The sequence below is a fragment of the Podarcis tiliguerta genome (assembly GCF_965153285.1).
Source record: "Podarcis tiliguerta genome assembly, chromosome: 2".
Taxonomy (NCBI): domain Eukaryota; kingdom Metazoa; phylum Chordata; class Lepidosauria; order Squamata; family Lacertidae; genus Podarcis; species Podarcis tiliguerta.
In genome coordinates, this window is record NC_139535.1 from 79,234,285 (window position 1) to 79,260,279 (window position 25,995).

Sequence of the window (25,995 nt, forward strand, 5' to 3'; positions counted from 1 at the left end):
TAGCAAGTGGCTTTGTGGCTGCAGGCGAAGAGCCTCGCAGGGATGGAGCGTGGCGCTTCTACTGCAGCGCGTAGACTAGGGCAGTTCCCGGTGAAATAAAGGGGGACAGAAGTTGCCACCCTAAACTTTTACTTTCCTGTTAAGTGATTGAGGAACTCGAATACAGTAATTACAGAGCAGGAAGAAACTCAGAGCACCATCTTTTTCTTTTTCTTTTAAAAATGTAATCTGGATTGTATGTCCTCGAATATGGGCAAAGTTTCTCTCCATGGACAAGAACAAAAATAAGAATAAACTTCCTGCAGTGTGTGCTTTCTTTCAGGAAGAAAATGTTCTGGTTGGCTAAAGCTGGTCCTGCATACATTAGAACCAGGATCTCCAAGCTTCCTTCTATATTGCCTATAGGGCTGCAATAGCCCCATAAGTAGAGTACTGATCTACAGGCCGACCAGGCCGCCATTTTTAAATAAATCTTTAAAAAATACAATTTTATACTGCAGCAAGTTGAGAGGAAGTCAGGAATATGCCCAGTATCGGTTTTCGCAATTCCAGAAAGCAAAGCTCAAAATAGATTCCACTAGAGGGCCCAAAATGCTTACTGATAGGCCCACTCATCAGTTCCCAAACTACCTTAAAAAGACTTAAAGCTGTTTAGCATTATGTCAACACACATAAATAAGCTTTAAAAAATCTGAAATGCAAGAAATAAATTTGATAAGACATACAGAAAGGAAGCTTGCTATTTATTTGTGTACCTAGGGAAAATTACTACTTACAGGATAACTGGTATTCTGAGCCGAAGCACTTTTAGAAAATCCTTTTGATTTAAATCCCTTTGATTGAAATAAAACTCTTCAAATAAGTGACCCTAAGCATGCTTACTAGGAAGGAAGTTCCACTGAACTACATGGGATATGTTTAAATTCAGGCTGAAAACTAGTAAAGGTATGCAAAATAAATAGGGTGCCTTTAAGCCACAGCTATATGGGATGCAGGTGGCACTGTGGGTTAAACCACAGAGCCTAGGACTTGCTGATCAGAAGGTCCCCGTGATGGGGTGAGCTCCCGTTGCTTGGCCCAGCTCCTGCCCACTTAGCAGTTCAAAAGCACGGCAAAGTGCAAGTAGATAAATAGGTACCGTTCCGGCGGGAAGGTAAACAGCGTTTCCATGCGCTGCTCTGGTTCGTCAGAAGCGGCTTAGCCATGCTGGCCACATGACCCGGAAGCTGTACGCCGGCTCCCTCGGCCAATAAAGCAAGAGGAGTGCCGCAACCCCAGAGTCGGCCACGACTAGACCTAATGGTCAGGGGTCCCTTTACCTTTACCTATATGCTATATATCAGTTGGAGTGTGAACTTTAGTAAAAGATCCCTCGGTAAACTTTCAGGGCACAGGAGGTCTCACAAAGCAGTGTATAAAAATAAAGACTAAACATAATAACATTAAAAACAACAGTATAAATAAATTCAAGCAATTAAGAAAATTTAGTTTGAAATGAAAAACTATGTCCTGAAAGCAGTGCTAAAGAGAAGCTAGTTTTAGCTGAGATTCCTAAGGGCCCAGTCTTCAGTGCCTTCTCTTGATAAGCAAGGGGGGGGGAATCAAATGGAACTAATTTCTCATAAGCAGTAAGTCCTTTGTTGCTGCACTTTTCACTTTTGAAAAGATATAATGACAGACAAAGCCATGCAAGCTTGCATATGTTCCAGACAATGCCTAGAGACTTGCAGAAGTATGGCCACAGAGTTCCATTTTCAACCCCCTGTATTTGAAGATACCCATTGGTACCCTTTCGTTATGGCACTTGTTCGTTATGGCAGAGATGCAAGTGCCTTCACCTGAATCAAATACAGGCAGCTTTTGTTGTCAGGTGTACTACCAATGTCCTAGGCTCAGGCTAGGACTGTGAAGCAAATTGCAATCCCAATGGCTTAAATCAGATTAAGATTTACAGCCTGAGCAATACCTTTGCTACGTGCTGCCTAAGACTGCTCTGTGAAGTCATAGGTCAGGAAATTTTCAACTGAGGACATTGAGATTCCTGCATTGCAGGGGGTTGGACTAGATAACCCTCAGGGGTCCTTCCAACTCTACAGTTCTATGCTTCTATGACTTTGCAAGTCATACACTTAACAGTGATACTATGCCAGCTCTCATTTAAGGACATTTGCCGTATTTTTCGCCCTATAAGATGCACCTTTCCCCCTCCAAAAATGAAGGGGAAATGTGTGTGCATCTTATGGGGCGAATGCAGGCTCCTTGGCTTCAGCGATAGCAACGCGAAGCCTGCGCTCCAGAGGCTTCGCATTGCTTCCGCTGAAGCCAGGAGAGTCTGTTCTTTGCGGCTGGTGGTGGGGGAAAGCAGTGCTTCCCCCATCGCCAGCCCCAGAGGATGGGGGGCAGCAGGAAGGCGCGCGACGCCTTCCCGCTACTCTCCAACCCGGCTTTGAGGCTGGCAGTAGGGGAAAGCAGGCTTTTCCCCAAGGAGGGAGAAGGGACTGACTTGCCGTCCTGTGGGCTTTTGCGGGAGAGGAGGGAATTCCCCCACCTCCCACAAAAGCAGGCAAAAGCCGTGCGCTCTTTAAAGGGGCTGCGCGGCTTCTACTGGCTTTTCTAGGAGGTGGGGGAATTCCCTCACCTCGTAGAAAAGCCCGTAGGAGCCGCGCAGGCTTTAAAGAGCGCACCGCTCTTGGGGGCTTTTCCCCAAGGAGGGAGAAGGGACTGACTGGCCGTTTCAGTCCCTTCTCCCTCCTGGTCGAAAAGCCCACAGGAATCGCGCGCAGCTCCTGTGGGTTTTTGCGGAAGGTGGGGGGATTCAGGGGCTCCATTTTTTCCAGGTGCTTCTCACACATAAGGGAATGCAGGGGTGCCAACTTGAATAAAATATTAGGGGGGGAAGCATTCCCCACCCCACCTAATCAATGCACACGCATTATTTGAGTGGCAATGCCCATAGACTTTGGGGGGGCAGCCCCCTCCAATATTTTATTCGGGGGCCCAAGGGACCCGAGCCCCTAGGAGTTGGCTCCTATGAAAGGAAGGTAGGTGAAAAAGAGGCCAGCATAACTGACATCGTGAGGATTAGCCAGGACTGCAGTTTAGCTAACAAGCTTGTCTCTTCCCCAGCCTGTTTAGCTATTTAAAGCATTGTAAACAAAATAATCAATGTGACAGGGGAGAGTCTGAATCAGACACTTTCTGCTCTGATATCCCAAATATAGAAAAGCTGCTTTCTCGGGCTATCAAGTAGCATGCAAAACATTAACATGTCAAATAGCAAGGAAGATAAATAATGTTTCATCTTTGGAGGAGGGAGAGGGAGAACATTGCCCTACAGTACAGCTTGTCAAAAGGCATAGGTGGCACAAACACCCAAACCAGGAGCTTCCCCCTACCTGCATCTCCCCAATGCTGGATTCCTGTCATTAAAATAGATTGTTATTTTTCTTTCAGGGAGCTTAATACGTGGGACACACCTCACCCACATAGAAGTATACTTTGCCCCTTCTGTGCCCTCCTCCAATCTGGTCAAAAGATAAGGAAGGAACTTTCTTCTAAGCTACCTGGTAGGCACAGAATACTAAGCACAAGTCTCTAGTGGTTTATGCAAAATTTCTAGCTAAACCTGCAAAATCTACATGGCACCACTGCATGTCCTGCCTACAAAGTATCACTGAGCAGCTCCCTACATGAAGGAGTCTCGCATGCGTCTTCACTAATTATGTACTTAAGAGGTACATAACAGGCCCATCATGCCATTGGCTGGATTATGGAGCAAATCCTTTATTCCAAGCTAATTCTAGTGCTCTGCGAACTCCCTGGCCCCAATAGTGGCCTCTCACCCTCTTGGCACATTGACACCAACCTAGATTCTGTCACCTGTTTGTACCTTCTAAGCAACACTCAAGCCAGCCTGTGCTTATGGAAGGCAGCGGGAAAACATTTGGTATCCACACACAAAATGGGCAACACAACTGCACACTCATTTCAGTGTAGATTAATTGTCCAGAAAGGCTCTTTGCATGTACATAAACCCAATGACCTTGGATGCTTGAGCCCAATGGTTGCCATTAATCTGATTGGAATTAATTTTATAATGAAATGATTTTAGAATGTTTTATCATTTTACTGTTGTTAGCCGCTCTGAGCCCGGCTTCAGCTGGGGAGGGCGGGATATAAATAATTTTTATTATTATTATTATTAATGGAATAAAGTCAGAGAGAACACTAAATAGACTTTACCAAAAAGGAAAGGAAAGGAAAAAAGTAATAGTAATACTATAGAAGCTGAAATGCAAGGATGTCATAAACTAGCTGACTTAAGAATCTGAAGAAGTGACAAACAAATCAGGCTGGTTTCAAACCCTTTTTTCCAAACTCTCTCCAAAATAATACCTTCCATCATGATTGAATTAGGGCATGCGTCCAGAAAGTACAGGCACTAAGACTCGCTCAAGTTCCCACCAATCCAACCTTCTTCAGTTGCACATTATAACCGCCTCCCTTTTCTTGCCTCTGAAGGACTGAAAGGATGAAAATAGAACATGGTCCTTGCTTCCTGTTCATCGCTTCTGCATTTTCTAAAGACATGCAGTCCTTGCTGTTTTTATCTGCACAGTTCAACAATGCAATAAGAAACTACTGCGCTTTGTGCAATGGTTATTTTTAGAAGACTGCTTGGTTTGGCTTAAGGCAGGTTTTGCACGCGGAGTAGAGGAGGGAAGGGTCTGTTTGCATCTTTATGTCTTTTGTTTGAGGGATGTTGTTGTTATTGTTGTTTTATCATTGTTGATTCCTTGGCCCCAGGAACAAACACTCTTTGCAAATCAGAAGCAGTCAGTTGCCATCACCTCTCTGGCACCAAGGAGGAAGCAGTACAGTGGACCTCCTCTAAAGATGGAGCGAGAGAGAGCAGGGATGGCTTCACTCCATAATAGATTGCAAAGAGAGGAAGCAAATTTAAGGATGGTCACTCCATTAGGAGCCTCAGAATAGAACAGAACCAGGCCTCCAGTGTGGCCAATCAATAGAATTTGATAGTTTAAAAATATCCTTACTATTTATATTACAGTAGCAGCCTCGTATGCAGTACAGTACTGCTCAGGAATTCTAAGGAAACTCAGAAATCAGTGCAGTTTTGAAAACAGCAGTTAAAATTAGTGCGGTTTTGAAAGGTTCAGTCTGGCATCTTGATTCAAAAATGGCATCCAATTTTATTCAAAAATAGATGAGAACCTGCTCTTTGACCTCAGGAACTGTCATGCAAAATGTGGTTACAATATTTTAAGAGGGGGTCCAAATGTGCACAAACAACTTTCCAAGCTATATAGTAAAGGTAAAGGGACCCCTGATCATTAGGTCAGGCGTGGACAACTCTGGGATTGCAGCACTCATCTCACTTTACTGGCCTTACATGACTAAGCCGCTTCTGGTGAACCAGAGCAGTGCACGGAAACACTGTTTACCTTCCCGTTGGAGCAGTACCTATTTATCTACTTGCACTTTGACGTGCTTCCAAACTGCTAGGTTGGCAGAAGCAGGGACTGAGCAACGCGGGGATTCGAACCACCTACTTTCTGATTGGCAAGCCCTAGGCTCTGTGGTTTAGACCACAGCGCCACCCACATCCCTTTGACCTCAGGAACTGTCATGCAAAATGTGGTTACAATATCTTAAGAGGGGTCCAAATGTGCACAAACAACTTTCCAAACTGTATAGTAGAGTTTAAAAATTATTTTCCATCTTTATTGTGTTTCACATCAACTCTGTGAGGCAGACCACCGTTGCTAACATTTTATAGAAGGATAAATGAAACAAAGCAAATATCGGTGTCCAACACCACACAATAAGCCTTGCTGGAGGTGGGACTTTCACTGCTCATTGCCTTCTGTCTTTTTAAAAAAACATTATGTCGTGTTTCGTTACTCCTAGTTTCTTCTGCCAGACTTCAGCTCCCACTGCCAGCAGCTCCAAAACACAACTCATCCAAAATTCCAAGGATCCGTGAGTCCTTACGCAGCTCAGAATCACCACCCTAGAGTTCACAGAAGATAGACACATCCTGAGAATTTGAATATAAGAGCCCTGCTGGATCAGGTTAATGCTTCATGTAGTCCAGCACTGTGCTTTCTACAGAGAGCCCCAGGTTCAGTCTTTGGCACCTTCAGATAGGACTGAGAGAGACTCTTGCCTGAAACCCCAGAGATCTGTTACTGGTCAGTGTAGACCAGGGGTAGGCAACCTAAGGCCTGGGGGCCAGATGCAGCCCAATCGCCTTCTCAATCCGGCCCGCGGACGGTCCAGGAATCAGTGTGTTTTTACATGAGTAGAATGTGTGCTTTTATTTGAAATGCATCTCTGGGTTATTTGTGGGGCATAGGAATTCGTTCTCCCCCCCCCCCCCAAAATATAGTCCATCCCACCACATGGTCTGAGGGACGGTGGGCCAGCCCACAGCTGAAAAAGGTTGCTGACCCCTGGTGTAGACAATACTGAGCTAGATGGGTCAAGAGTCTAACTTAATATATAAGGCAGCTTCCTCTGGTTCTTTATGATATGAGAGCAATAGCCCTCTCCTGCTTGTAATCCCCAGCAACTGATATTCAGAAGCATAATTTATTCCAGTACTGGGGGTAGAAAACAGCCATAATGGCTTGTAGTCATTGATAGCCCCATCCTCCACAAATTTCTCTAATCCTCTTTTAAATCTGACCAAGTTTATTGCCATCCTCAAATCTCGTAGAAGTGAATTCCATAGTTAAGCTACATACCGTGCAAAGAGATACTTTTTTTGGGTCTGTCCTGAATCTACCATAGTTCAGCTTATTTTAGTGCAAAATGTGGCAACAAAATTGGACAGGCATTCTGGGCAAGTTGTGTTTTGAAAGCAGGGGTCACAAAAATTTTGGGGCAAGTGTATGATCGTGTGTGGACAATCATCTCGCTTTCAGGCCGAGGGAGCTGGCGTTTGTCCACAAACAGCTTTCCAGGTCATGTGGCCAGCATGACTAAACCATTTCTGGCACAACGGAACACTGTGATGGAAGCCAGAGCGCACGGAAACGGCGTTTACCTTCCTGCCACAGCAGTACCTATTTTTCTACTTGCACTGGTATGCTTTTGAACTGCTAGGTTCGCAGAAGCTTGGACAGAGCAATGGGAGCTCAGGCTGATTTGAACTGCCGATCTTCCGACCAGCAAGCCCAAGAGACTCAGTGGTTTAGACCACAGCACCACCCACGTCCCTGCTGAGTAACCACAACTAGGACACACACATTTGTGACTCGGAAAGGTAGCTTCCTAGCCTTAGGGCAGGGCAGGATTTCTTTGTAGGCTTGAGCTGTGTGTCGCTCCTTTTAGAAATCAATCACATAGTGAAAGCTTATTATTTTCAATAAATATACTGCTGACTGAGCAAGTGGGTTTACTTTGACCCACTTTCATGCATTTCTCACTTTCCAATAACAACTGAATTTATGTCCCAAAGCTGAGAAAAACTCCGTCCACTGTGGAGAGGAGTGTCTTGTAGAGTAGCAAAGCCCTTCCTTCCGTCCTCTCTCTCCAGTAATCCAGTGGAACTGAATGGCAGTAAATACAGATGAATGGGAACCTGAAATACTTCCACACTACATAATCCGCACTCATGTGGAACGCATTTCCAGGACATGTATGACCACCATGAATTAAAAAACAAAACAAAACAGGATTAAACAAAATTATGGAGCGCAACTCTCAGTCTCTAAACTGAGCCTCTGTATTCAGGAATAGTATACCGCTCTTGAGCGGAAGCTGGAAGCAAATCACAAGGACCGGTTATCTCTTCCCTGGCCTGTTTGTGAGCGTGTTGGGGAGAAGGCACGAACTGTGGGTCTTCTAAACATTCCACGGGGAAAGTCACCATCAGTTTGCCCTGCCGTGTGGCTAGACGGCCGGTTGCTTTCCCCGTACAGCGCCTTGCACCTTCCTCTGATGCGCTGCAAATGCGACCTAAGCCTCTGCAGCAGTGGCCAGGAGAGCAGGCGACCCTCTTGCCCGGCTGGCCCCGCTCTCCTCCCGCATCTCCCTCTGGGCGGTCCCGCTCTTTCCCCCCCAGCAGACCCGAGGGCTGGCTGGCTGGCTGGCGTCCTGCGCACCTTGGGGAGGGGTGGGGGAAGAGAGCGAGCGAGAGGACCCGCGTTATTTGCTGCAGCAGCGGCAAGAGGAGGCAGCGACTCGTCAGCTCCATTTCTCCGGAGCAGCGCGTGGTGGAGACAGCCACTGCGCCGCCAGCTCGCTCCAGAGTCCTCCCGATCCGGGATCGGGGCACGCTTGCCTGAAGCCGCCAGACTAGCCGATCCGGACAGCCCTCGTCCTGCAACGCCTCTGCCGACTGCAGCCTCGCCGCTTGCAGGTAGGCGTCTTCCCCAAGCCCCAGCCGTGCACAGCAATGTTGCTGCGGCTGTAGCCTGTCTGCAGGCGGGATGCTCGGAGACGCGGGGTGAAAAGCGGGTCAGAGGCAGTGGCCCCGGCCACGCGTCTTCTTGCAGACAAAACAAGGCGATGGTGGGTGGGCGCCTCGGGACACCCTCGGGGCAATAAAGAATCACTTCTATCTCGGAGTAAGGAACCTCCCGACGCGCTTCAGCCTTATACTCCCCTTGCAATCCGGGTGAATTAAATTGATTTCACTCCCGCGCCTTTTGTGATTGCAACACGGGGGAGGGGAGAGGGTTAATTGGTGTTTGGGGGTTGTGAGGATGGAAACGGGTGCATCATCTTCCGCGGTCATTATTCCGGAGTAGAAGGACGGGATATTTCCTCTTAGCCTCAGGAGACGTGAGAGATTTCAGGGAACAGAAAACGAGAAGCTCTTGTTTTTGTTTTTCGTCGTTGCGTACCAGGCGTCTTGTTTTTAACTCTGCCGAGCTCCGGTTCAACTTGTTCGCATTTTGGGTAGCGGGACTGGGGAAAAGATCGCCGTCGCAGAGTCCACGGTTTTCCTTTATGGTCATTGTAGCCAAGGTTAGGAGGGGTGCTCATGGGTGTAATAGTCCTTCAATAGGAAAACACACAGAGAAAGAGATTCGCTAGTATTTGTAACGTGTGAATGCTGTTGTGCAGTAGTTCCATCATTTGGCATATAGAGTACTACTAAAGTAGGATCCAACTATTAATTGTATCTGCAGCTTTTAGTGAATTGATTAGCTTAACTGAGTATACACCTCTTGATCAACCAATTAATTGATTAAAAAAAAACCCAAAAACCCATCCTATTGTAAATTGAGGTCTGCACCTTTTTAAGCCTAGCTTTGTATTAGCTTTACCCCTCAAAACTCTCCTCTATTCCTTTTGTGGAAATACACTAGGGTTGGATAAAAGAGGATGCTTCTGCAATTATGTGAATTGAGAAGAGCGGTTCTGGAGGGGTTGGGGCATACCTAAAAATTACGTAACTCTTTGGTGACCTGGCCCCTCCTTCAACACACTGGGGGCCTGCTGTCACTCCGATACCTAGCCACCTGAAGACAGACTCTTGGAATGTGCTCATTATTTGAACCATTTCATTGAACAGCATAATCACAAGATACAGACGGACAGGTGTCTCCCTGTTTTTAGTTGCAAAGAATAAGAGTAAGAAGGAGAATTCTGCAATCCATATTTGGGCAGTACCTTTATTTGGCCAACCAAAATGCCAGAAAATAGTGTGCAAACTTTCAAGTTCTGCAGAATTTCTCATCAGGCTAGAAGATGGTAAGCAAAGCAAATGAGGGGAAGAGGGAGAAGAAATGGCTGTGGGTGAAGTGTCTTAAGCTAGATGCAAATCCATGGCTTCTTCTCCACCAGTCATCAGGCTAGAAGATGGTAAGCAAAGCAAATGAGGGGAAGAGGGAGAGGGAGAAGAAATGGCTGTGGGTGAAGTGTCTTAAGCTAGATGCAAATCCATGGCTTCTTCTCCACCAGTCATCAGGCTAGAAGATGGTAAGCAAAGCAGATGAGGGGAAGAGGGAGAGGGAGAAGAAATGGCTGTGGGTGAAGTGTCTTAAGCTAGATGCAAATCCATGGCTTCTTCTCCACCAGTCATTTTTCACTCCCTTCTGTATTTATCATCAAGCCTGATTAGGAGTTCTGGAGAATTCAAGAGTTTGCATACTATTCTGCCATACCTTGGTTGACCTAATAAAGGCATTGCCCTAATATGGATTGTGGAATTTTCTTTGTGGGACATCTTGCTTTCTGTTAGAACCAGCACAGTTTCATTTTATTGGATCAACTTCTGATCATGTCAGTAGTGTGCAAGCTTTTTCAAGTAGCATTGAGTTCTTAATTCATTCTGCATATACACATATTCTTACAAACAGTTGGTTCACTCACAGGGCAAGCCATTATTTGTCTACACAGAAGTATGTCCCTTTGAGTTATTTTCTATGTACCACACACAAATATTTACCAGTACATAGATAGGAATAGAGCTGTGGTTTCCTGATGCATTGATACATACAATTTGAAAGGGTATGTACTGCAGTCACATTTTTGTGACTGAGTATACACATGTGAGGCTGCCTTGAGTGAGAATAAAACATCATACCCTTAAAAAAAAATACTGGGTTTTATGCTGGGATGAAGGCAATTGAGAGTCAAGTCTGAAAGCCTGCTCCATAATCCTAAATATTTATGGAATTATTATGGTTACCCAATATGCAGGAAAGCCAGGGCTGTATTCTGATACTAAAAGTGGGTTCTGGAGTTGAGTCTCAGCTGAAGATGAGCCCTGTCTTCTCCTTTCCAAAGCTGTGGATAGAACTCACTGAGGTCCAGTTAATTTTGTTTGGTTTTGTAAAAGGCTAGTGGTAATTTGTTCCCAGTACACTCCATAAAGAGAAGAATTTTAGACTCATAGGATTGTAGAGTTGGAAGAGACCCTGAGGATCATCTAGACCCAGTGCTGGATTTACGTATAAGCTAAACAAGCTATAGTTTACGGCCCCACTCTCTTGGGGGCCCCCAAAAAATGTAAACAAAAAAACTGGATGTACATTTCCAAAATATAAGATAAATTCAACAATTACTTTGATAAAATACATATTTTGTTATGTGCAAATGGCTTTAGGTCCATAAATTTCCATATAGCATATATTCAACACAAAAACCAGCAACAATTTGTTGTTGACAAAGGACAGTTGGGCATATAAAGCGCTCCATTACCTTCAGTAGCTTAGGGCCTCATCAAACATAAATCCGGCCCTGTCTAGACCAACCTTCTGCAATGCAGGAATATGCAACTGTCCCATATGGGGATCGAACCTGCAACTCTGGCATTATCAGCACCACCAACTAAGAGTCTCATGCTATTATTCTTGAGATGTGTGCTAGGTGATTTTATACATAGCAGTTGCATTCTTCTGCTCTACAGACTAGAACTAATTACGGCAGGGAGGGAAGGACAGGAAGCCACTTTCTTTGGGGCCTGTCCCTAATCTGCTAGGATTGAGGCCACCAGTATTTTCCAGGCAGCTAGCCAGAGAATCACAAGGATAAAACAGAGTGAGGCCATCTGAAAGTCACCATTCAATGTCAGTCAATTAACACCGGATGAGACCTTTATGCTGAAGAATTCACTAAGTGTTCAGGAGTCTAACGAAAATTGGGCTGGGGTTTCTAGAACGGAGCTTGAGAAAGGCAGAGGCTTTGGGCCAATGGACACAATGTTGACATAGACCTGAAATAACTACCTTCAGATCGATGACCTGCTAAACAAAATTAAATATTGCACATTATAGGTGTTGTTAATTTATATTTTACGGAGCGAGGCTCATCGGGCAGGCTCTGAGCAGGGAGATGAATGGACACTATAAATACAATCTGCAAGAAATGAGCAAAGCTCTCTTTGAAGCTACCAGGTTCATCTGAGATGGTTCCATACTAATGCATTTTCTCTGAAATTGACATCACTTATTTTCATAGTTGGGGCGCGGGTGGCGCTGTGGGTAAAAGCCTCAGCGCCTAGGGCTTGCCGATCGAAAGGTCGGCGGTTCGAATCCCCGCGGCGGGGTGCGCTCCCGTTGCTCGGTCCCAGCGCCTGCCAACCTAGCAGTTCAAAAGCACCTCTGGGTGCAAGTAGATAAATAGGGACCACTTACTGGCGGGAAGGTAAACGGTGTTTCCGTGTGCTGCACTGGCTCGCCAGATGCGGCTTTGTCACACTGGCCACGTGACCCGGAAGTGTCTCCGGACAGCGCTGGCCCCCGGCCTCTTGAGTGAGATGGGCGCACAACCCTAGAGTCTGTCAAGACTGGCCCGTACGGGCAGGGGTACCTTTACTTTTACCTATTTTCATAGTTATCACCCAGAATCCAGATGACATTGCTGCCAGACTGTTGTGTTCCAGGATTTCTCCCATCTTCTTTGTGTTATTGCGCAGGCGCCCCCGGTGCACCCCACTCCTAACAAATTCCAATGCAATTTCAGCTCCCGACTTTCCAATGTGAACTTGCAAGATATTACGGTGTAAGATATTATGGGTGAACCTTGTGGAAGCAGCAGTCAGTGATGAGACAGCTGGTGAAACCTTCCTATGTTGCTTGCCTTGCATACCCAGCAGAACCACCACCATTACTAGTCTTGCCCCCACAGAGCACTTTTGCAAAAGTTAACATTCCACAGTTATCGGCTTGGGAAAGAAAACAGATAATGCGATTTGCCCTCCTCTCTCACTCCTCTCCCATCCCTGCCAAACAGCCTTATCAGTGGTGTTTTTTGCTTAAACAAAGATATTAATCTGCCACCGTTTCATATTTTGCAATACAATTTCTTCCTCCCATTCCTTTTCCACAGCTTGCAATTGACTTTTTCTTCATTTTTTTAAAAGCGTCTTTTTGTGCTAAAGTGCCAGTCCACTAATAAAACTTAAAACATATTATCGAGGAAATGTTCACACTTTCTTGTTCAATTTTTGCTTGATTTTTCCAATGGTTGGTGCAGTAACACGCTGCCCACTTTTGCCTTTGTTATGGGAATGGGCTTTGCAGGATGAGGGGTGATATGGCGCTTGCTTATGAGTGCTGTGTGGAACCCTGAGGTGGATCTGCTTCCAGCTGATCCGAAATGCTTCATTAACACTAAAGAGCCTTTGTAGTGTAGCACTAAGGAGTATATGTAGCTTCTTTTATTTTGCCACTGCAAAATAACATTAACCCGGTCCCAATGAGTTCCGGCTGAAATCTGAGTGAAATGTTTTCTTATTAGAAGTACAGCTGAACCTTTCCAGATGAACCAGATTTAAAATTCTGCTTGATTGGCACTTTGTGGGGGTTTCTAGGGCAGGGACGGGGTATGTGTTACCCCCTAGATAATGTTGGACTCTTAATTCCTATCAGCTCTAGCCAGCGTGGCCAACAGTCAGAGATGATGGGAGTTGTAGTCCAACATTATCCAGAGGGCAATGGGTGCCCCATCCCTGCCTTAGGGGCTTGAAGGAATCTGTGCAGAGTTTAATACAACATTGTTTTGACTAGTTTTTCTGGGAATATGACCTTTGCATGTCAGGAATTCTCCCCCATAAAAAAGAAAATGGAAAAATTGCACACGTGCTCCCCACATTTGGACACAGGTGAGACTTCTTCCTACACTGGTGGAGCCACTCTGTTGGGGGAAATGTTGACTGTGTGAACTGGGGCAATGGTTTATCTGATCTGCAAGCAAGGAGAAGAGAATACAGCCTGCCGCCTCCAGCTATTTGGACAGCCCTGCTAGGATAACATAAAACGGGAACATTGATTCACCTGACAGTTTTGTGCAGAAGAAGATACAAAAAAGACACTTACCTGGGGAGTGGGGTTCTGTCTTCATTTTGTTTACTTATTAATATTATCTGTTTTGCATTACTGTGAGTTTTTGAAACTAACTAGCTAACTAAATAAATAAATATAAACATTTTAAAAACAAAAAGGTTAAGTAAAACTGCAGAGCAAAGCAAAATCATATGAGTTTGAAGAATCTTGGGTGATAACTAGGTTTGATATTGGATTCGGCTTACAAGCCTGAGAGAATAAAGTGAATTTAGTCCTAGAGACCATGTTACATAATGACTGGGCCATTTCTCTTTACCCTTCTATATAAATATGATTTCCCCACCCCTCAGAAACCTGCAACATGCATGAGGGAAAACTTTACCTGGTCCAGACTAGAGGCATTAAGGAGCATAGCTTCCAAATTGATTTTGAGAGGAAGGCCTGCTGTCAAATTTCACTTGGCTACCTGCCTCCAAGGACCCAAGGTGACTCCCTCCTCTAGGGACCAGATGATTTAGTCCTGCATCTTGCTTCATATTGTTGCAAATGAGGCTGCATCACTGAAATTAGACACAGCATAGGAAAAGGAGGGGTGTCACCTTGCCCTGAAAGTACTTTCTATGGTGAGATTTTGCCCTCTGGTACATTTTGCTCAAAGGCACAGCAGTGAAGGCAGCCGTGTGCCTGGATCGAACATATTTCACTCTCCAGCATTTCCTTCTCTAATAGAAATCCAATATCTTCCCTTGCACTGCCAGGATTCTTTGCACCCACAATTTACAATAAAAAATAAGGTCCTCCATTCTTATTGTTTAGAGGGTATTAAACCCCCCCCCCCAGTGGCTGCAATGCTGGGACTGTAGGAAGCACGAGAGAGATTTGAGGGAGGGGTCTGGAAGGTTTGTTTTTGAAGCCAAATCTGAAGGACAATAACAACAACAACTTTTTATTTGGCTGGGTTGCCCCAGCAACTCTGACCAGTTTACTAAATACACACCCACCCACCCACCCAGACTATGCAGGGAGCTAGAAGCCAGGACTGATGTGCTCATTCTACCAACCATTAAAGCATCAAGCATCTTCCTTTCAATCCCTTCACTTTTTCTTAGTCTGTAGTACAGCCTTCCCCCAACCAGGTAACCTCCAGATTTTTTTTGGATTCCAACTCCCATAATCCCCAGCCAGCATGGTCAATGGACAGACATGATGGGGATTGTCGTCCAACGTCAACTGGAGGACACCAGATGGGGTAAGGCTGGACTAGCCTATAAAGCAATCTGACCTAGCTTCTATAAGCTTCCATTCACTTATCTACCCACCTACCCTTTGTCTAGATTACTGTACCAGTTCCAGGCAGCCAGCCAGGCTGGTTCCACAGTGGTGATGTAGGGTAGCCAGGCCTCACTGATGCTCACAATCAGTGCCAAGCTTATTGAGTTACCCTAGTTCTTTCCAACCTTCTCTCTCTCTCCTGAGCTGCTAATGACCTTTTTGTTCTTGCTGGTGTAGGAGCATTCAAGCTTCTGAGCTGCACAGAATCCTTCATGGGAATGGAAAGGTCCAGTGCATTCTGGAGGAGGTGGAATAGCCAAAGTGCAAGAGATGTCGTGTGAAAAGCTAGGGTTGCCCACTCTCATTCTGAAGAAAAAAGCAACTGTGGAGTCCTGATCTGGAATGTGCTCTCTGATCCAGATTGGGGCCTCCTGGCGCTTTTCTGCTGAAAATGAGTCAAGAGGGCTTGGTTTTCTGTGCATGTGCGTGCACACACACACACACACACACACACACACAGAGGGACCTTATCCTGATTGGAATGATATCCTGGATCAGGGCCCCAAGGCTGCTTTTTCTCCAAACTAACAGTATATTCACATTAGCAGCTTAAAATGCAGCAAGGTCACCCCCCCTACTGAATTTCCCAGCTGCGTTTACACAGTTCTGCTCACCTCCAAAAGGGGATGGAGATGTCTTAACCCAACACACATGGCCTTGTTGGTTTCCCTGCCCCTGCAACCCCCCAGGAAACTCCAATTCGTGAAATTCAACTGCACATTTGTGATGGCTGTTAGGGTATATTCTCATTACCGTTTACCATTTCCTACTTGGATTAAAGTTTGTTTGAGGAAAACGTATCAAACGGCAGTGTTTGTGAAGCAACTACAGGATCGATATGGATTGTGGCTATCGTCATGTGAAAACAGCTTCGGGAAACTAGGGGCAGGAGTCAGTGGTAATGTGAACATACCCTCAAAGTGGCCAGTTTAAGCTTGTTTAAACACATGACATTCCTGTGAGGCTTGGTTCTTAAATACTGGCTTGGTGTGCAGCAGTTAAGTATGGAGATTTGTCATCTACTCATTACTGCGGACTGAGCCACTGAGAAAGGCTGGCTGAGAACTTTTGACACCCTTGTAATACAAATCTTACCTGTCTGCAGGTGCATTCTAACTCCCCCACCCCCAGTACTCCTCTTGGTTATAAATAGGAAGATTGGTATACAGATTTGCAAATTGTTACATGATTGATATGGATCAATCAATTCCTGTTTCATGTGGAGGGGAGAGGTTTCAGCCGGAACTCGCCGGAACTCAGTTCCAGCACCTCTCAGGTGGGCACCATTGCATTATAAGAGAACAAAGGAGGCGTTCATGGTGAGTTCCCGCACCTCTTTTTTCTAGAAAAATAGCACTGGTTTCATGAATGAAGCCCTAAGTTTAATCAGAGAGCGTAGGAGCTGCTTGTGTTTCTCAGGCTAGAGTTGACCCTAAACTGAGGTGCTGGAAGAGTTGCCTGCAGCTGGCTTGCCTTGAATTACCTGTGGTGATGGGGAGATAAGAGCAGTTGCTGGACATTTTTCCCTCACTCTGGAGTCAAACAATGAACAAAGGGAAGGGTCCAACTCTACAGTGGATTATCAAAGCAGACGGGGGGAAAATAAGGACGTTGTTGGAATGGAACAGAGATGAAAGCATGCTGTGCATAGGAACACACTGGGGAGAGGGGAGCTAGGACTAGGTGGGAGTCCATTTTGTGTAATCTAACTGGCATGCTTCAAGGCGGCAGTGAAGCTATGCAATCCAAACTGATTTAGTAATCCTTTCCCTTCCTCTTTTTTCAGGTAGTCAAAATGAGCAGCGGTGGTGGCACTGTCTGGATAATGGGTATAGCTTGGGCACTGTTCGTGTCATGGACCAGTGCTACAGGCATGGAGGTTCGCTGCTTGCCTGGAGGAAAACACAAAGCCAGCCCAAGCCCAGAAGGACAGCTTGGCATTTGCCAGATCTATGCAGAAAGTGAGTATTGGTTAAGGGCATGAAGGCAGCAGGAGGGAGAAGCTACAAGGCTCTGAAGCCAAGGTTCCTCTCAGCATTTCCCCACAGGTTTGAGGAGAGATGAGCAAACCTCCTTATGGTGGTTGATGAAATAAATGAGATGATCAGATGCAAAGTAGACCTGTACCTTGAACAAGAGTTGGCATAGAAGTGTTGTCTAAAAGCTGGTAATACTTATCTCTGCCCTATATTCTGGGCGCTAACCTGTAGGCCTCCAGATGTTATTGGACTCCAGCTTCCATCAGCCTCTGCCAGTATGGCCAATGGTCAGGGAAGGTGGGAGATGAAGTCCAGCAGCATCTAGAGGGCCTGGGCTTCCCCACACCTGACACAGTGTCATCACTTCCTCTAATAGTGAATGAGCGGTCTAGTTAGCCTTGCCCCTAGCCCTATACTAATAGCTGCAGCAAAACATGTAATGGGAAAGTTTGACCCATTGATTCAGTGGCATTTTATTCCACATGGGATTGTTTTATTTTTCTTTTAAAAAACACACAATCTCAGACAAGAGAAATTAAGTTAACCTTTATATTGTCCTATAAAGGGTGGTCTTGCTTTAATTTAGTATAGGAATTTACCAGCTTGATATTTTGTCTTGTACTAATAAGGTCATATTTTGCATAATACAGTGCTGTCAATCAATCACAAAAATACATGAAGAAAGCTGAAATAGCAGCCCCCAGCTAACTATGTTCAAGGAAATCAATGTTGTATGATTATTTTACTATATAACAAAAATGTCTATGCAAACACATTTGATATGGACCATCAATTTTTTACCTCAAAAATCTTGGGAATACTGCTACCAGGCAGAACTTACACATGACTCTGCTGAACAAAAGAGCCATATGATGGCCCTTCAACTTCATGTTCCTCAAATCTTTCACTTCAGAGTCCAGGAGCTGGACTTTCTCTTGGTTCAGGACCGTATCTCAGGAGGGCAATGCTCCAAACAGATCAAAAGATTCACTTTTTTAAAGTTAACAGATCTTTCTTGTACACTTTCAGCCTCGGTTGTTTTTCAAGAAAAGAGGAAGGCTAGTGAGAATAATATGTACTGTATTTCATTTTGAGGCTGCAATGATCTCATAGCCCTGGCTGATCAAAATTTAATGTGTGTGAGTAGCATGCACTGCTATGCACAGGGTGCAAAGGAACTCAGCAGAGGCAACCCCTGGTGCCTGGGGGAAACTTTGGAGGGTTGTACACAGAGGGCACAGAGACGGAGCGGGTGGGGAATGGGACATGGGTATAGGAGTATAGGGTTCTTATCATGTCCAGAATACCTGCTAGGGAATTTATCTATGAATTGGCTCGTCACATGGTAACTGGTGGCAATTTGCATACATTCAGCTTGTTGGCAATACCTGCAGCTGTTGCAATCAGACTGTAACATGCAGGTTTGCCGGAATAACAACTGGTTCATCTCGGCACAAAGGAAAGGGGCTGCTGACAGAAGGATTATTTCCCCACAGATGCCTGTTGCTCACCGGAGGTTACCCAGGACCTTTCCAAAGCCAATGACATCTACTGGAACCGCTGTGGGAGCCTTAGCAGCAGGTCAGAGAGAGAGGCAGCCACGCCTACTCCAGTTGTGTGTGTGTGTGTTTCATTTCCTACAAGCTGGGCCTACCAATAGGTGGGAGTTCCTTCTAAAACTAGTCTTGGAAGTTACCAGACAACTGGGATGGGGAAGATCTGCTCCTTGGCACGAGCTTTCTTCACATTTTTTTATTAATCCCGCCCCCGTGGGTAGCCCTTTGGTTGCCATTTTAGGCCTGCTCTGCCATCTTTATGCCCTAGTGCTTCTTTCTCCTATGCAGATGTGAGGGCTATCTACAGCAGCTGGAATGTTTTTACCGTTGCTCCCCCATCGCTGCCCAGTGGCCTCATCCTCAGCGCCCCACAGCTGTGCTGGCTGTGCCCCTCTGCCAGAGTTTCTGTGACCAATGGTGAGTGAAGTCTCCTTGTCCTGACTGGGAAGGGAGGGGACCCTGTAGGAGATGAAGAAACAGGGAAAGAGCATTGTCTCCTGGAGATAGCAGAAGAGGAGAATGTCATCACATTGCTAGGGTCCTGTTTAAATGAAATGCCCTGCCATTTTAAGACAGACAAGCAGTGAAAGGCATACCGGGTTGTTGTTGTTTTGCACTTAAAAGGCCCTTTATAAGTCATTTCCCCAAAGAAATTCAACAAGCTCGGGGACACTGTATCTATGACACCTGCATCTCGCTTTTGGCACACCCAGATCAATTTTGGAATAAATCAGCTGGATGTGGGGAAGCTGAGTCAAGTGCAGGAGCTAACCTGGATATTGAGGGAAATCCACAAGCTTTTTAAAGGGCATCTCCACCCAACACAAACATACTTCCATTTCTTGGGCCTCAGGCAGTGGACTGGTGGAAATAAATGTATGTAATTCTATTGGCAAAAAATCTTGAATTGGGTAAAGGTGGGGAAAATGAGGAAGTGCTTAGTGAGTATTGACCCTCCATTGGGACTGAAAAAGATAGAGAAACTTGGGTTCATATCTCTGTAAAACGTAGTCATGAAACTTACAGAGTGACTTTGAGCTGGGGATTGTTATTCAGCCTAATTTACCTCACAGGGTTGTCTGTCGTAAGGATCAAAATGGTGTGTGGACCTTGTGCACCAACCTGAGCTCCTTGGAGGTCTGATATAACAAAAATAAAAGGAATGGTCTGATATAATAACAATTAAAGTTCAACTGCTTTCCTTATTGCCACACCTTCTTATCACCTCAGGTATGACGCTTGCAAGGAAGACCTGACGTGTGCTCGCAACTGGCTCACTGACTGGCATTGGGGCCCTGAGGGGAACAACTGCAGCCAGGACTGCCTGTCATATGGCCAGGTGAGGACACTAAAAGCCCCCAGATGGATGCAGCCCTCAGCCCCAGAAATCACATGAGTCATGAAGAGATGCCTGTACTGAGTCATGTTTGGGAAAAGTAATTGTTGGAGGAGAAAGAGGAATTACACCATTCCCAGGAGGCCTCAGCTTTAGCACAAACCAAGCCAAGTCTTTCAGTATTCCTGAAATCACATAAATTATGTGAAAGGGCTTTGTCAACAAATGAAGGTCTTTATTTCAACTTGTGATGCCTTTTTAGAATAAGGTTCCCACACTTCAAGGGGGAAAAGCTTAAAAGTGAATGTGCCTCCAACTTTAGGTGGAAGTTGTTGGGGTTTGTATTCTTCTCTTAAAACAAATAGACCTAGCTTATGTGACTACTCACTCATGGTTCATCTTTTCAAGGACCACTGTTCCACAGCGGAATGGTAATCTGAACTGATGTTAGGCTGGGAAGTTTTCAGAACTATTGTAGGAGCCATGAGTAAAAATGCTGACATAATGATATGCTCTTTGGCATTTTTTAAAACTGTTGTGCCACCAGCATTCTCTGTCAGAAACTGCAAGTCAAAGACAAAGAAAATGCCTGAAGAGATCAGTGGTTTTAATATTTCTTTGTAGCTGCCTCTGTATTGCCAGTTACACAATGAGGAATTGTTTCCCACAAGCTTAGCTGAATAGGCAAGGGGTTTCCTCCCATCTCTTAAAACCAGGTGACAGACATCAAGAGAGCACAGTGCTTCCCAAATACCCAACTTTATCTCTCATCATGAGGACTAAAAGCCTAATTGTTGGAGAAGGGAATTGTTTGTACTCTCAATGTTAGCAAGAGGCCAGAGACTTCAAATGTCTTAAGGTCAATCCGATAGTAAATGCTCCAACATCTCCAAGGTTTAACAAAACAGAAACATCTCCAAGGTTTTCCTTGGATGTACAGGGCACCCAAGGGGCGATCTTGGTCAATGAAGCCTCTTCTGTGTCTTGCTTTAAAAAACCACACACACGCACAAAATCCCAGCTGCAGTTCAAAAGGCAGGTGCTACATTACCCCGAAGGTCGGCAGAAATTGAAACCCCTCATATTATCTAACTCTACATGACATGTTTCAGCCTTTCCACTGGAGGTGAAGCTAATTCCTGCTGACTGCTGGTCGGCTTGCACTGAGACAGTCATTTGAACCTTCGGGCAGCTAGCAGAGTTTGTGTCCAGTGACAGGCAGGCAGGCAGGCAGAGAGCAACAGCTTGGCAGGATGCCTGTCAGAAGAAATGGGCAGTATATGACTGACAGTGTAATAACGTCAGCACCATACAGCTCGTCCCTTCTTCCCCTGCAGTGTTTGCCCAACAAAGATGACAGACAGGATTGCTAGTAATGTGTGGTGGCTGCTGCCCTTTTGAATTGGTGGAGCTGTCATTTGAGACCCACTCTCTCCCCAAACTGAGGTTTTTTTACTGTATTTTAGAAAGCAAAATAGTGCATCTAATTGTTATGTACTGAGTTGAATAGGATCCAAAATGCAGCAGTCTGATTGGTCCTAGAAAAATAGGATTCAGAATGCAGCAGTCTGATTGGTCCTAGAACAATAGGATCCAGAATGCAGCAGTCTGATTGGTCCGTAGGAGCCACCCAATCCAACTCCGGGTGGAAGTGAATCCGCAACCTGATTGGCCTACAGGAGAATCCCAGAATTAGCCAATTACATGGGATCCATTGTGTAAATAATGTATATAAAGCAGACATTTTGGGGGACCCTCCATTCCTCACTACTCTGAGCTGAATAAAGAGCATGAAATCCACACTCGACTCCGAGTATATTTCACTAATCATGCGCAGAACACAATGGTATCCCCACAGAAAAATATCAACCATTATCTCAAAGCATCAAAGGATAGGGGGAATGGTGTGCAAGGCCCTGAGCATGATATCCTGACGAAGTTCTTGTTTAGAAATCAAGCCACATCAAATGGCATAAGCAAGCAGCAGGCCCAGTTAGTCTGCCTTTCTGCCATGTGGTAGCTATTGTGTTGGTCTTTTGGGAGAGGCAGGAGCTAACAAGCAGCCGGGATTCTATGAAGCAAGCCCCTCTCACCCCATGCGGGAGGGACTGTGCTGGTGACACAGCTCAAGTCATCAAGATACTCACTCTGCTGCAGGCCCCCCAAAATGTTGTCTGTCTTCGGCTTCCTCCAGCCCCAGCCAGCATGGCCAATGGTCAGGGTTCATGGGCGCTGGAAGTTCCCACAACAGTCTCTCACCCACTTTGGGTATCTTGAGTCTGCTGAGTGACAGATTAGTTTGGAAAACTAAAGCAAAACAAGGTAATGCATTTGTCTTTCATATTGTGCTGCTCCTTCTTCTCTTCCCACTCACCCCCTTGCCCAGTGGCGGACTTACATTTGGGGGGCCACTGTCACCCCCCCCCTTTACAACCAGCAATGAGGTCTGAGTAACCAGTATTCTGTTTTTCAATGGGGTTGTTCCACAACAGATCACCACACCTTTATAATGTCTTTGTGGGATGGTTGAAATATAGGCAACAAAAAACTAACCAATTTGAGTCACGTGATTCAGATTGAGTCTACTAGACCCAAAATGTTTAAGAAATGTGGACTGAAGTTGCATCCCTCCTGGATGAAGGCCCCTTAGGCTTCATTGGTTTCCTAGCAGATCTTCCCCTGCCCTCACCCCAAATTGGTTTCTTTGGATGGTACTCTACCCTTCTGTTCATAAAGACACAGCCACCCCTGCTGAAAGTCTCTCAACATCCCTCTGCCTCGACCCAGTATACCTGAAGGAGTGTCTCCATCCCCATCGTCCGGCCCGGAAACTGAGGTCCAGCTCCAAGGGCCTTATGGCGGTTCCCTCACTGCGAGAAGCCAAGTTACAGGGAACCAGGCAGAGGGCCTTCTTGGTAGTGGCACCCGCCCTGTGAAAAGCCCTCCCTTCAGATGTCAAGGAAATACAGTGGTACCTCAGGTTACAAACGCTTTGGGTTTCAAACTCCGCTAACCTGGAAGTAGTTACCTTGGGTTGTGAACTTTGCCCCAGGATGAGAACAGAAATTGCGTGCCAGCGGCATGGCGGCAGCGGGAAGCCCCATTAGCGAAAGTGCACCTCAGGTTAAGAATGGTTTCGGGTTAAGAATGGACCTCCGGAATGAATTAAGTTCATAACCCGAGGTACCACTGTACAGTAAACAACTATCTGACTTTTAGAAGACATCTGAAGGCAGCCCTGTTTAGGGAAGTTTTAAATGTTTGATGTTGTTGCTTTTTTATTATTGTTATTGGTGTTCTGTTGGGAGCTGCCCAGAGCGGCTGGGGAAACCCAGCCAGATGGGCAGGGTATAAATAATAAATTATTACTATTATGATGATGATGATGGAGTGTTGCTCAGGCCTTAATTTCTGCACTGAGGCTGCGCAGAGCAAGAGCGCTTCACATTCACAGCTCCCCACCTCTCTCTTCCCCTCAGATGTACAAGGATGGCAAAGAGCTCTGCGAAACCATCTGGGATGATTCCTTCGTAGCCAGCACTGATCCTTGCGAGTGCCTGACGCTGACCGCCTCCGACTCAGCCCTCTCTGCCTCTTATTTGCGTCTTGAAGACAGCGACAGCGTCGAGGAGCCAGACACCACCAAGGAAGGCATTGAAAGAGGCCGCGCCAGCCCTGGAGGGCCCTGCCCAGGCAACCCCCTGCTCCGTCGCCTGCGGAGAAACATGCAGAAGCGCTCAGTCTTCATGGAAGACGTGGAGGGTAGTGGCAGCGGGTTCTGATTGGAGACAGCCAGCCTCCCAGGGGAAAATAACCCCCTCCCCTGTGATTTTCTGAGGCTTGGGGGGGATCGCTTGTGATCTATGCAAATCCTTCATGTCCCATGTTACCAGCTTCTTGCCATCCTGTATAGCTCTGTGCAACCTGGGTGTGGCTGTGGCAGAGGAAGCAGGTGTGGCAATTTAGCCGAGCACTCTGATTCCCCATGCCCTAGAAGCAGAGTTTACCCCACCAGAGCACCACCTTCTTCCCCCGGTATACCTGCCTGTGGCCGCTGTTTCCCCTACACACATCTTGTACATCAAATAATAGAACTGTAGTGTTGGAAGGGACCACGAGGGTCATCTAGTCCAACCCCCTGCAATGCAGGAATCATTTTGCCCAGTGTGGGGCTTGAACCCACAACCATCTAGAACAGCAGGGTTGGAGAGCAGTCAATGGTGGTTTCTTCACTCTCAACACCCTGCCTTCCCTTCCAATGACTAAAACACCCATTCCCACCCCATCCCCCAGTGGTCCTCAATCAGTCTCCTCTAGCACTATGGGGGAGGGAGCGATGTCTGTCTTTCAAAGGCTCTCGCCTGAGAGAGTGAGAGGTTGCATAGACTAAGAATAAATAAGTTAATGAGATCATTCTGCACTGACTATTAACCCCAGCTACTAATAATAAGGCTTTAGGTATGCTTGCCTGTAGAACTGAGCCAAAATGAAATAGTCTTCGCTGTTTGCGCTTGACACAGGCAGCAGAAAAAATCACTACCTAGGAAGTAGGATCTGAGAGTTAAAAGGCTGGTTACAGTTCTGTAGCAAGGAAACTGAAGATCTTTGCAAACCAGTAGCTGCTGCTGCAGTATTAAAATGGCCAGTGCTTCATAGTTAGCTTTAATTTGTATACAACCAAACACAGAAGGGGGAGGAGAAAGAGATTGTGCCACTGATGTGGCTAGACTTAGATTGGTTATAATTCAATGTGTGTATCATGGAAAAGTTTAAAACATCCATTTAAAAAAATATACAGAGCCTCCAGTCTGAACTGGTCAGTGCCATGTAGCGGTAGTTTGTCCTAGGCAGAAAAGTAGTTTGTGAACCAAAAAAAAAAAGAAAAAGGCATCTCATCTTGAGTGGGTGAGTGGACAGAATAGCAAGATCCCTGGAGTTAGAATCATAGAATTCAGTGCAGGAATCCAGCCCTCAGCCATCCCTGGGGGGGCTCAAACCACCAACCTTCTGGTTAACAGCCGGTTCTTACCAGTGTCCTCCATATCTTATATTATACAGCACTCCTTGAATTTCACCACATCAAGACCTGTATTACCATGTGCAAACTTCCTTTATAATATTGTCCACCTTCTGTCCAAAACAGATCTTGTGTCACACACATGCACTGCTTTATCAGCTGCCTTGTCATGCTCTTGCTTGTTCACCCTTGTCCATGTTTGTTGCAAACTGCACACTATGTATTGGTTCAAACCTATTACTTGTGGAGAAATTAAACAACAAAAACGACTTGCGCGGGTCGGTATTTGTGGAAAGAATCTGTGGGGGGGGGGGGGACCCCAGTAGGTATCTCTGCAAAGAACAGTCCCTTTCTTAGCTTTCGACACGTCAGACTGAATGGCAAAATGAACTTGGACGAAAAGGGAGAGAGCCCACTTAGACAGAAATTTTCTGTTAATGGCTCTAGCTGCCTGATTTACTTGTTTGGTTTGTGTTTAGAGTATTGTGTATATGGTATTATGGGTGTATTGTGTATATGGTATTATGGGTGTTAGTTGCCAAATCGCAAGACAATACTTGTGATCAGTGAGGACCGCTAGCTTGCTTTCTCCAGAACAAGAGACCTCTTTAGGCACTGTTCCATTTGAACCCTTCCTTAGTTCAGGATTGTATTATAAAAGTACCCATTAGCCTTACTGAGTGCTGCTTACCAAACAACCATCTAACACCGTTAAACAGTGCTGAAGCAAAAGTGACCTGGCCCAAAGGACAGGTGTGGTGGGGAGTCTGTTAGATGAGGATGGGATAGTGGAAAAGCAGGTAAGGTAACGCTGAGCTGGTTCAAGAGAGGGATTGGTAAAGAAGCATTTCTTGAGGAAGCTCTTGAAGGAAAAGGAAATTGGCTTGCTAGAGTGGAGAGGCTCTTCTTAAGAGAGCAAGCTACATTAGGCAGGAAGATGGGAGAGAGAGAGAGATGGCTGGAGTTGGAGCGGACTATAAAGCAGCATGAGGAAATGAGAAGGGGCATG

At 45.7% G+C, this 25,995-nt stretch overlaps 1 protein-coding gene and 1 long non-coding RNA gene across 2 annotated transcripts; one reads left to right on the top strand and one right to left on the bottom strand.

Moving 5' to 3' along the window:
• Positions 1-5,718: 5,718 nt before the first annotated feature.
• Positions 5,719-8,271, bottom strand: LOC310673109. The gene is made up of 2 exons (XR_014508861.1): positions 8,133-8,271; positions 5,719-6,034 (listed from the first exon to the last, which is right to left on the bottom strand). It is a non-coding gene; the product is annotated as an uncharacterized lncRNA (long non-coding RNA).
• Positions 7,976-25,255, top strand: RTBDN (retbindin). Its single transcript, XM_083430982.1, has 6 exons — positions 7,976-8,389; positions 16,885-17,059; positions 18,574-18,658; positions 18,922-19,050; positions 19,864-19,972; positions 23,449-25,255. The coding sequence occupies exons 2-6, from the start codon at positions 16,894-16,896 to the stop codon at positions 23,749-23,751; spliced, it is 792 nt and encodes a 263-aa protein (XP_083287108.1). The 5' UTR covers positions 7,976-8,389; positions 16,885-16,893; the 3' UTR covers positions 23,752-25,255.
• Positions 25,256-25,995: the final 740 nt, after the last annotated feature.

Excerpts from the sequence above, each read along its gene's own strand:
- RTBDN (XM_083430982.1), top strand. The coding sequence starts at position 16,894 with ATGAGCAGCGGTGGTGGCACTGTCTGGATAATGGGTATAGCTTGGGCA. Across the intron at positions 18,659-18,921 it reads TGTGGGAGCCTTAGCAGCAG|ATGTGAGGGCTATCTACAGC; the intron begins GTCAGAGAGAGA and ends TCTCCTATGCAG. Across the intron at positions 19,973-23,448 it reads ACTGCCTGTCATATGGCCAG|ATGTACAAGGATGGCAAAGA; the intron begins GTGAGGACACTA and ends TCTTCCCCTCAG.